The sequence below is a fragment of the Pseudonaja textilis genome, chromosome 13 (assembly GCF_049901715.1).
Source record: "Pseudonaja textilis isolate UNSWEBS1 chromosome 13, rPseTex1.2, whole genome shotgun sequence".
Classification (NCBI taxonomy): Eukaryota; Metazoa; Chordata; class Lepidosauria; order Squamata; family Elapidae; genus Pseudonaja; species Pseudonaja textilis.
This window is the reverse complement of record NC_142002.1, coordinates 1,590,307-1,602,347: the sequence shown is the minus strand read 5'-3', so window position 1 is coordinate 1,602,347 and position 12,041 is coordinate 1,590,307. Positions and strand designations below refer to the sequence as shown.

Below are 12,041 nucleotides of genomic sequence, written 5' to 3'. Positions count from 1 at the left end.
TCACACGTACACACACTTTTCTCCAACATCCTGATGCAAGACCGTAATAACATTTGTGGGATGACATCATTGTATGTGTGTGTGGCCATTTCGATTTGTGGACATTGCTGGACCCAGCCTCGTAGTGGTGGTTTTTTTTCTTTCTTTCAAGTGGCCTTGTTAGAGAATACATGATGCTTGCACTATCCCAACTCCAGCCCTGTAATTTGAAATGCCAGCTTTTGTCTCCCACTTGTAACATTCCAGAAGACTCTGAGGTTTAAGCAGCCGGATACTTTTCAGTCTTAACCTCAGAGGTGCATTTAAATTCTTGTGTGTTTTCAGTGCATGCCTTCTTTCCTAGGTTCAAGAAGATCTTCAACAGTTGAAGGAACAACTGCGAGATTTCAGCCATGGCTGGGAAACAACAGATGCTGAAAGTCTAGAATCGATCGTTGAGAAGGCAGAGAACAGGCTGAGGGTAAGTGAATTGCCTCTCTTTTAGCGGTAAACTACAGGTAGTGTTGTGGTTCACCGGCGGCCTGTGCAGACGGCAGCGGAATCGGACAGTGGGGAAGAACGGGGACCAGTTTGGGAGTCTGGGGAGGACTCGGACGAGGGTTCTGTGTCCGATGCAGAGATGGGGTGAGGGCCATTTGGGAGTGGGGTGCTGACTCCGGAGTCTTCAGTGTCTGGCAGCAGTGAGGCCGACGAACAAGGGGAGCCTGTTCCCAGTGTGCGTATGCACAGAGCTGCTAGAAGGCAAGAGCAGCTGAGACAAAAGGGGCGACTTGGGAGTAAGGCTGGGAGGTTATTGCCCCTCCCCTAAGGTATAAAGGACAGGCAAAGGTAGAGAAACCTTTGCAGGAAGCAACGTCATTTGCTCTGTTCAGATGAAATCTTGAAGCTCCCTATGGACTTTGTACTTCTGTTGGTTTTTTCCAGTTAATTTGGCACTTTGGTTGTTGGCAGCAATTCAAAGGAGAGAAAGGTGGGTGCTTATCTCGAGGGACTGTATAGGACTCATTACAGGCTGGGAATGAACATAATTCCCAGCGCTGAAATAAAACAAGAGTTATTTGGACTAAGCGTGTGCTTAATTACGGTCCCAGGAAGCCTTGGTCAGAACAGGTAGTCCTTGAGTTAAGTTCATTTAGTGACCATTTGAAGTTACAACAGTGCTGAAAAAAGTGACTTATGACCAATTTTCACACTTATATGGCCGTTGTGGCATCCCAATGGCCGTGTGATCAAAATTCAAATGTGTGACAACTGTCTCATATTTATAATAGTTGCAGTGTCCTCGTGTTGTGTGATCACCTTTTGCGACCTTCTGAGAAGCAAAGTGAATGAGGAAGCCAGATTCACTTAACAACTTCGTTGCTAACTTAACAACTGCAGTGATTCACTTAACAACTGTGGCAAGAAAGGTCGCAAAAAGGGACAAAACTCACTTAGCCGCAGAAACGTTGGGCTTAATTTTGGCCGTAAGTCAAGGACGACTGAGAGGGAGAGAGAGGCAGATATACAGTATACAGATATAAACATACATATTTTCTCTCTACTCTCAAACAGGACCATGCAGAAAAGTATTTAAATGCAGTGAACAGATCAGTGCTAACTATTTTCCCGGCGGACGATGTAGAGCGCTCTTCCAGGCAAATTTCGAAATGGTAAGAAGAACATTCAGCTTGTTTGTCTTTTAAGAGGTAGAATTTGGGTGCTTCTACGGATTTGAAGGTAGTTTTCATAAGCCACTTCCAAACGTCAACATTCTGCTTCCTGGCAAGGATTGGAGGAGGAGTTGGCTGTATTCACATGACACCGAATAGCTTGGTGCTCTGAGTTGAAGCTCTGTGGTTTGGAAATGGCAGTCCACGCCTCTGTTTTGGTCTTACTGGGTTGTTCACTGGATGTTTCTGGCTGAGAATGTCTCCAAGACTGAGAACATACCATAGAACGTCCTCTTTCTCTCCTGGGACAAGCTCAACATCTTGCGTGCAGGATGGCAAGCCTTAAAACAAGGTGTGGAATCTGGACGGTGCTACCCAGCCTGCATGCCGATTTTGGGGGGGCGTTCTGTGACAATTCGACCAGCTGGCCGCAGGACGAGAGTTAAACTAATATCAAAGAATTGGTGGGATAGAATCATTAAAGGAAGGATGCAAAAGGAGTGGCAGAATGAAATACGAATGGCAAAAATTAAAATCATTTTAACCTTTTAAATAATTAAATTTAGTCATTGGTAAATTGTCCCACGGTGAGTTTTTCCGTTGACAAGCTGGCCATGATGACAAAGTTGGCTGTTACGAGTTGACTGTGGTGAGTTCCTAGAACAGAATAGAATAACAGAGATGGAAGGGACCTTGGATGTTTTTAGGAGATCAGCTAGGTTTTTCTTTTAAGTTTAAGCAGGCAAGGTGGGCTTGATTGTCACATAGGTGGCACTGGATGTTATCTTCGCTTTCACTGATGGTTTCAAGACATTCGAAGCATGTGCAGAGATCTGAGAGGTCCTTGGTAGAAATATTATTATTTTGTTGTTGTTTGGTAGTGGAGGATTTGGAGTTTTTGGCTGGCATGGTCAATGTCAGCTGGTGCTCCATTCAAAATCCAAGAAAGAAATACTTAAGACTCCATTAATCAGAGAAAAGATACCTTTTACTGGAAATCAAGTGGTAGCAACAAAGGAATTCTGAATCTGAGAAAACGGGCGCGTAAATCACATATACAAAGTAATGGCAACGTTCCCACCCCCAATAGTTCCATTGGCTCATCCAATTAAAAGTTGTGTATATCATCGTGTGGGCATCTCCAGGTGGTGATGAGGCCTCTGTCCGTTGACCTTGACATAGTTTGATAAAGGTTTGCAGCTGCGCATAGCATAGGATAGAAACCTAAGCAAGAATTCCCCCCCCAGCTTATACATTTCTGGTTTGTAACCCCTCCAGCTCACTTCCCATAACCATATCCCACCTCCTCCCCCGTTACTTATGACAGCCGAAAGATGCAAAGCAAAGGGAGAAAATCTTGAAGGCTGACAGTCAATGACAATAGTACACTTCCAGCTGCTGCTTCAACCCTGGGAAGAGCAGAAAATTTTATGATATGGAGCATCAAATATTGATATTTTCTGTACGTATTAGGTTCTAACATTCCTAATAAAAAGATTTCTGGTTTAAATTTCACTCTCTGTTTCGTTATTCCCTCTAACCCTGATCCAATATCTCCGTGCATGAGGGCACGTCCACCACATATGGAAGTATGTTCCCCGGTTATAACTGCATCTCCAACATTTAGGTATCATATTTGGAAACATTTTGGCTATTCTGCCTGGTGGAAGGTGCTTCACTGAATGTCTTCTTTGGGCGATACTAAAATAAAGCTCTTTTGCCTGCTTTCTGATTCTGTTCTCTTTCCAATTTAGGGGAATCCCGCTGGAACCTTCTCAGAAAGAGATCACTTTCCCCAAGATGCCCGTCATCACCCCTCCTGGCGCTGCAGCCCTGCCTCCAGCCTCGTCCTTGGGCTCAAAGGTTGGAAGCAGCCCATCTCTTTAACCTTGCCAGGGATCCAGTGGTGGGATTCAATTCTTTTTTTTAACTACCGGTTCTGTGGGCATGGCTTGGTGGGCGTGGGGTGGCTTGGGCGTGGGAGGGGAAGGATACTGTAAAATCTCCATTCTGTCAGCTTTGGAAGCCATATTTAGTTTATTTATTTATTTGATTTGTCAATCACTTACAAGATACAGGTATAAGAATAAACCTAGTTTTGAATACATGAGATGGATACTTATAACAAAAATTAAAAGAAACAATAGGACAGGGACGGTAGGCACGATTGTGCGCTTATGCACGCCCCCTACAGACCTCTTAGGAAAGGGGTGAGGTCAATAGTAGACAGTCTAAGGTTAAAGTTTTTGGGGTTTGGGGAAGAAACCACAGAGTCAAGTAGAGTATTCCAGACATTGACCGCTCTGTGGCTGAAGTCGTATTTCCTGCAATCAAGCTTGATGCGGTGAACCTTGAGTTTGTATCTATTGTTCGCTCTTGTATTGTGGTTGAAGCTGAAGTATTCATTTGCAGGTAGGACATTGCAATGTATGATTTTATATACTATACTTAGATCGGAGGGGAGGCTCCCCCGCTGCCACATCTCAGCCTGGGAAAGTGGGAGGGGGAAATATATTGAAATATACCTAGTTAGACATAATAACATTCTTTTTCTGATTCAAGGTCAGGTTGTGTTGTGCATAGCAGAGAGGAAGTCTTAACTGGGGACGGGGGCGTGATTGGGCCGTGGGATGCGATGATGGGTGCAGGGGATGGATTTTGTAGTTTTTACTTATTGTAAGGAAGACAAGAACTTTCAGATTCGGGATTCTCCAGGGGTGCCAGTTTACTATCCCAAACAAAAGGAACCTTCAAGAGGTGTTGGTTTCAGAGTCATTTGGGTAGAACAGAGGGTTGCTGGAACACTTTACCAGCGGTTCTCCAAACTACTCAAAATTTGACCAAAATTTGACAAATTTCTGCAGAACTGGTCAGAACCTGCTGGATTCAGCCCCTCTGCAGGGATCCTGTGGTCTAGTTCTCCTCTGAAGTGATCTCGCTCCAAAGTGTTCAGCCGTAGAGCCCCCGAGGACAGGCCCACGTTGGATTTTGTTCTGCAGGCTAGGAAATGGATTGTGGGGCAGGGTTCCTCCTCCCCTAAGGGCAAAAAGGTGGAGCCCTTAAGGTTTATGGTGATGGTCTGACTCTTTTGGTAGACCAAGGGTGGTGGGGTCTTCCCAGGCCTCCCCTGATTTCCTCCCTACCGCAGAGATAGATTGAGGGAGAGTGACTGACTCACAATCCCTAGTGAGCGCCAACACAAACTGGGACTTGAAATGGACTCTCTCTGGTCCCAGTGCAACGGCTTAACCCAGTGTTTCTTCTGTGGCCACTTGAAGATACGTGGCCTTCAATATCCAGAATTCCTCCAGCAGCAAGGCCCACGTACTTTCAGGCTGCAGCCATGCTTGTTCCTTACCTGCCAACTGAAGAACAAACCTGGGGTCATTTCCAAAGTCGTCTTTCCAAGAAAACTACTAGGAGAGATTGTCTTCATCCTGTCAAGGAGGCCCAAATGTTTTGCTGCCTGTCCTGTGGGAGCGTCATCGCTGGGAGCTTTCAAGAAGAGACAGGACTACCATCTGTCAGTAGGGTCTCCTGTTTGGGGAGTGAGTTGGACTAGATGACCTACAAGGTCCCTTCCAACCCTATTAATTGGTTTAATCTGTCAGTGAAATCACATGTTCTTTGTGAACATCTCTTCAATATCGAGATAATTTGTATCTTGTATGGAGTCCTGAAGCTTCTACTTTTAAAACAAAAGCATATTTATTAATACAAACATATTTATGAATATAATAAGTACATATGAGCCTGTCTTAACAAGTTTTTTCCTCCCTGTAAGTAAATTCTTTCTTGGTCCTTATGGCAATCAAAATACTTGGATCTATTGCATCCAGATAATATCTGAGATATTCCCTTTAGAATCCGAATTCTCATTTCTTTAAATATTGTGAATGTGTTACCCGTTGTTCATTTTTCGCCTGCCACTACAATAATAACATTTGTGTCCAAAATAATTTGCCAACAGCAGATAAATTCACACAAGCAGATTCTGTACACATGTATTAATCAACCACTCGGTTACATGGATGATAACAACTCAGTTGTGTGTGAGCCTGGCATAGCTCTAGATCACATCCTTGATGTGATTGCAGAATTCACTGGCAAGAAGAAGAAAAAAATAGCTGGGCAGGAACAAAATCTGATTTTTCAATGACTTCCCAAGTGAAATTCTTCGCGTGTGCGACCTCAGCTAACTAAGAACCAATTCAAGGGGCCTGTTTCGGTTCATTCCCTCGGAGTGAGTTCTTAAAATGAACGTTAAAGCCCGGAATTTTTAGCAGGGGTCTCCGGTGGGTTTGGCGGGACCATTTTCGGCTGCTGATGAAAGCAGAATTTTGCTAAACCTGCGACACACGCTGGAGGGTTCAGAATGAAGTGAGATAAAGGATGGAGAACTACATCTCGTTCCTGCTGGTTTCTCCTTTCCTCCCTCACCGCAAGCTGCCATTCACCGTTGAAGAATAGTTTTGTTGACTTTCTAGCACGGCGAGTTCTAATTTTAGCTGGGACTGCTGGGAGAAGGAAGTCCGCTGGGATTCCAGAGAGATAGAATGCTTTACACAGAATACAAAATCAGAGGGCTGGAAAGGGATCCTAGAGGTCTTCTAGCCCAACCCACTGCTCAAGCAGGAGACCTTATACCATTTCAGGCAAGGGGCTGTCCAGTCTCTTCTTCAAAGCCTCCAGTGTTGGCGGCAAGTCGTTCCACAGATTAATTGTTTTCGCTGTCACGAATTTTTTTTCCAGTCTAGGCAATTCTAAGTAGTGTTTGCAGAATGTGATAAAATGCAGTTAATGTACAATGAATGCAAGGCAAAAATATATGGTTTAACATTTAATAGTGACTCACGTCCTCATTTAGTGGCCGCCTCGTTGTAGCTAAAAGACTGCCTCATTCAGCTGCAAGGCTGATGAAGAAGTAACTTGGCGGCCAATCCTCTCATTTACAACTTTTGCAGGTTTGTAAAGCAAAGGAAAGCTGATATAAAGTCCATAAAACTATGGTTTTTCCCCTTAGCAACCGCTTCATTTAATGACCAAGTTGCCATTGTACAAAGACAATAACTAGATGACTGAAGTTTCTGCCGTGCAAAATTCTAACTGGAGAGCCTGATTGATGACTCTGGGCTATGGAGGTGTCCCATTGGAGAATATGGATTACGATACACCCAGGGGGTGGGCGGAAAATCAGGGTCAAGGGTGACAATGAATGACGTGCCTCAGAGTCGGCTACACCCAGGCAGTGCCGGCATGTTAACTCCCAATAAATCCTTTTTAAGTTTTGGAAGTTTGGCTCGAGACTCATGATTTAATTGGGAGTAACTGCCGGAATCCTGACACAGGGCTCTCCAATCTTGGCAACCTTAAGCTGGCCGGGGAATTCTGCGTTCAAGTCTGTCAGGCTTAAAGTTGCCAAGGTTGGAGACCCCTGGCATAGGGAACAAATCCAGAATCTAGTAGTCCTGCTACAGATACTTCAAAACTTCCGACACTTAACCCCATTTAAATCATGAGTCTCGAGCCAAACTCCAAAAAGATTTATTGGGAGTTAACAAGCTGGCACTGCCCGGGTATAGCCGACTCTGAGACACATCATTCATTGTCACCCTTGACCCCGGTTTTCCCCCATCCCCTGGGTGTATCGTAATCCATATTCTCCAATGGGACACTTCCATAGCCAAGAGTCATCAATCGTACTATCCAGTTAGAATTTTGCAGGGCAGAAACGTCAGTCACCTAGTTAATATTTTTGAAAACATTTATGGAATGCAATCTGCCACACTGCTTCCCCCTCCCTTTCTGTTGGCAACTCTGAAAGACCCCAGAAATATTTTATGAGTTGACATTCGGCTCCCCTCACTTCTTGAAGGTGACTTGTACAACACACACACACACATTTTATGAGTTGACAGGAGCCACAGGGACAGACCATAAAGTAGACGTGCGGGGTCTCTAACAAGACTTTGAGCTCTAAGCACATAGTGCTTACAAGCAGCATCCTGCAGCACAGGGTTATTACGCCCGGGGCTTTGCCTCTCCTATGAACTTGCAGGCGGCTTCCCCGGGGCCATCTCGCCTGGCTCCTAAACCATGGTCCTTGTCTTTCTATAGTTGAACCCAGAGCAGTTGCCCTCTCTAGGATAGAAGCACTCACCAGAATTGGAGGGGTGGTGGTGGTAAGCAGACAGTTATCGGTTGTTTTTCCAATTCCAGCTAGAAGTAACTAGAAATAACAGCCATGTTAAATTTGGATGACAAATGCAACCATGAGGGGGAGGGGGAACCCACGGTGGATAAGATCACGCGGGGTGAAGGTAAAATGATGGGATGGGTGCCGGCCTCAGTTTGCTAGAGTTGTTTATGGTGCTTCATGAGCTGTCTCCATGATGGCCACCGTTGATTTGTGGTCCACAAGGTATTGTTTCTAAGGGAATATTGTAGAGGGGGAGGAGAACAGTCCCCCCGGTGGAGGAGGGTTTTCTGGCCGCTGCAGCGTTGACAATGTCAACCTCAGTGTTTTATTTAAAAAAAGGAACATTCTTGCTCACCCACAAAGACGCAGAAGGCAAGCTTACTGCAGGCAATTTGCAATGCGCACCGATCCCTTCCGTCTGCACATAACAGAGTAGCAGAGTTGGAAGGGACCTTGCAGGTCATCTAGTCCAACCATCCGCCCAAGCAGGAGACCCTACACCATTTCTGACAGATGGCAGTGCAGTCTCTTTCTTCTTGAAAGCCTCCAGTGAGAAGGCTCCCACAACTTCCGGAGGCAACTTCCGTTCCATGGGTTGATTGCTCTCACTTCATACAGGTAGTCCTCGGCGTAAGTGTGAAAAACGGTCGTAAGTCACTTTTTTCCAGTGCTGTTGTAATTTTGAATGGTCGCTAAACCAACTGTTATAAGTCAAGCACTACCTGCAATTGCCTTGGGTATCCACTTGGTTCTGGAGTATCTTCAGCTGAGATCTGCAACCTCGGGCTGTGGCTTCTATGGGTCACCTTCAGACAGAGCTGCAGAACCGGAAAGCTTCTTGACCTCTCAGTCGAAGAAGTTCTGCCTACCTTAAGAGCATGAAGGACTTGAAGCATATACAACCTGGCCATCCCGAGACATCTGAGAAGAAGTTAATCCAGAGGTCTCCAAACTTGGCAATTTTAAAACTTGTGGACTTTGTGAGACCTGAGTTATTTAATACTCACAATACAGAGGCAGGCCTGGCGCTCAATTCAAAGGTTTATTAAAGAAAAGAAACGTTGGCAGACGGGCCTTCAAGTCCCTTCCAAAGTGGATTGGGTACAAGAAGAGCAAGATCTCATGGTCAAACAATACATTTTATACACTCTCCACAATGTAAGCCATGTCTAAGAAGCCTACCCCACTCCCCTTATTACCTCTTAAGTCATACTGTAAGGTAAAGGCCCGGCTTCACTCTTTCTTCCGAGGCACCGGATATCTTGTTTACTGGTAGCTTTGTCATGGTCAGATGTTCCTATTTTCTAAGAAGCCTGCAACTATCCAGCACGTTTTGTTTAATTGACCATACTTTGTGGTTAGGATACAGCAACAAAGACAACACAGCTTAATAATGCACTTAAAATTTCTAATTCTGTTATAAAAGAGTAACTTAATATTTATTTCCTTTAACTTCCAGAATTCTGGGAGTTGAAGTCCACAAGTCTTCAAGTGGCCAAGGTTGGGGACCCCTGGGTTATCCCCCTTGGGAAATGAGGAGGAGAGTGGTGCCTGATAGATCCAGGGGAGAGAGGCGTTTGGTTAGGGGAATCATGCGAGCTGCCCCCTCCCTTTTAGACGAAAATGGGCTTTTCATAGTAGACAGAAAAGATTTTGCCTTTTCTGCGTTACGAAATGGTTCGCCACTTGCATTGCTGCCCATGTGTACTGTGCTCCTCCTCCAGCTGACCCAGGAAGGCATCACGCGGGGAGGCTAACAAGGTGTCAGAGCTGCCAATCTGCCGTGAACTATGGAGGGAGGGAGCCAGACAGGTGGGGGAAAGTGAAACGGACGAAGTTGGTGAGAAGAGGCTGTGCCTCTCCAAGACACTCAAGAGTTTTCAAGCTCACTGCCCTGGCAGAAGAAATGCAAGACCGTTGCAAAAATAATTGACTCAAGTATAGTTGGACAAGAAAAGGCCAAGGAAGCAGGGGAACTGGATGGGGAAAGTTAACCAGGAAATGTTGGCTTTGCTTTACTGCAGTTCACTTGACTTCTAATAAAACTATTCGTTTTGCAACGAAAGGGAGCCTAGGATTGTTTCGATCCAGGTCTGACTCAAGGGTGGTATGGATGGACGGGTGAGATGGATGCCATATAAAGTTAATTAATATAATGGTACTTGAGCACTCATCGTTCATTGGCTCTGGGAGATGTGATGAGTATCAAAAACAATGAGTACCCATTATTTCCCAAAAGGAATAATGTCACAAGGCAGCCAACAATGGCAAGTTTTAGCTTGCGCATTGAGTACGAAACAAAGGATGAGTACCGTGACAAAATTTTCGCGTCGAAATGCGTTGCATACCAAGGTCGACGCCTTTCAAAGCAGTTGAGTACCAAGGTAAATAGTACTAGATAAAACTTCCAAATTGCAGACAGGCTGCATTGTGTTTTCTTTACAGCACAAGCTTTCCATGATGATGAAGATTCTGTGTGACCCAAGGCACATATACCACCGGAGCATCGTAAACCAGAACTACGGCGTCAGTTTGCCGTTGGTTAATCGTAGGAAAACAGCATGTGTAAGTAATCAAGTATTTTCATTGCTTTGTTTATTGCTTCTGATTTTTCTGCAGAACAGTTTTGAATATCTGAATAACAGTTGGAAGTGACCTTGGAGGTCCACCCTCTGCTCCAGCAGGAGACCCCATACCTGGATGTCCAGTCTCTTCTTAAAAGCCCCCAGTGATGGACCACCCACAGCTTCTAGAAGCAAACCATTCCACTGAGTAACTGTTCTCACTGTTACGGAAAATTTTCTCCTTAGTTCTAGGTTGCTTCACTCCTTGATTTTACCTTCCATCCGTTATTTCTTGTCCTGCCTTCTGGTGTTTTGGAAAATAAATTAAGCCCCCCAGCTACTCTCTTGGGCAAAACATCTGGCTCCAACAATATATTGTTTTAGGAAATACAGCACCAAACTATTTTGTGCCAAGAAAAACATGGTTGGATAGAGTAGAGTAGAGTAGAGTAGAGTGGAGTGGAGTGGAGTGGAGTGGAGTGAAGTAGAGTGGAGTGGAGTGGAGTGGAGTGGAGTGGAGTGGAGTGGAGTGGAGTAGAGTAGAGTAGAGTAGAGTAGAGTAGAGTAGAGTAGAGTAGAGTAGAGTAGAATAGAATAGAATAGAATAGAATAGAATAGAATAGAATAGAATAGAATAAGAAAGAATAAAATGGGAGGAATGAGAACAGGGTGGGGGCTTGGCAGCACAAATGACAGCCTGTGACTTGATAGCCAACCATCAACACCCCAGTCAGTATCTAAAAAACCCACATAGAGCATCCCAAAGCGCGCACACTGCTAGGCAGGCGTTCTGTGTGGATGGGCTCCAGCACCAGTCTGGAAGTTTGGAAGATGAAACCTCTGGTCCCCGGTGATTGATTCAGATTGGATCCTGCGGCATTATCCTGGGACAAGTAAATTCGCCTTCATTCGTGGTGAATATACTCGTTACGGCTAGAGATACCTTTTCCAGGAGAGAGTGCCTATGGCACAGGTATCCAGGCCCACCTGAGCCTTAGCGCTTCCTGCGCAACTTGGAAAAACTCCCGATCCAGAAGTGATGATCCTCAACTGTGAATCTGAACCTCCCTCATAAAGAAGTGCTTCCTATCTCAGATTAGACAATACTCCAGCCATGTCTTCATTCCAGCTTGCTAGCTCAGTTCGGGTCTTCCGTAAGCAGCCTCAACCAGCACGTGTTGAAAACGTTTGCAATAAATAATAGGACAAAGGAGAACTTCCAGCTGTGTGGAAGCAACTTGAATGTATCAGGTATTAGATTCTCTTTTTTAAAAAGTCTGGTCAAGAATGTTACTGTTATTTGAACACAGAACTTAAAGAATTTTGTACAAATTATATCCATGACATCGATATAACATATATCAAAATATCACTGCAATACATAACTTAGCAGCGCTTGTGAAAATATTGAATTTACGTTAATTACAGGCAACGAAAATATACAAATTAACACTATTAATTAAACTTGAATGCAGAGTATGTTAATTGCACATAATTAGATGTATAGATTGGTGTTTGTGAATGCACAAAATTCTGTTAATTACATTTGCTTAAATATGCAGATTAGCTGTGTTAATTTAAATAGCATGCGAATTATTTTAATTGTGTGCCTCTTAAGAGGGGCCG

The 12,041-nt window shown here is 44.5% G+C and overlaps 1 protein-coding gene and 1 long non-coding RNA gene across 6 annotated transcripts in view; one reads left to right on the top strand and one right to left on the bottom strand.

The window, feature by feature from the left end:
- LOC148124709 (uncharacterized) overlaps positions 1–12,041 on the bottom strand; it is a 529,533-nt gene that overhangs the window by 312,815 nt on the left and 204,677 nt on the right. The gene's annotated exons all lie outside the window — the stretch shown is intronic.
- Positions 1–12,041, top strand: part of IQCH (IQ motif containing H) — a 90,138-nt gene that overhangs the window by 4,162 nt on the left and 73,935 nt on the right. For all 5 annotated transcript variants that reach the window (XM_087941843.1, XM_087941845.1, XM_087941844.1 and 2 more), the window contains exons 2-5: positions 344–460; positions 1,555–1,652; positions 3,407–3,515; positions 10,297–10,416. In XM_087941843.1, coding sequence (XP_087797969.1) covers positions 344–460; positions 1,555–1,652; positions 3,407–3,515; positions 10,297–10,416 — 444 coding nt within the window. The remainder of the gene's footprint in view (positions 1–343; positions 461–1,554; positions 1,653–3,406; positions 3,516–10,296; positions 10,417–12,041) is intronic.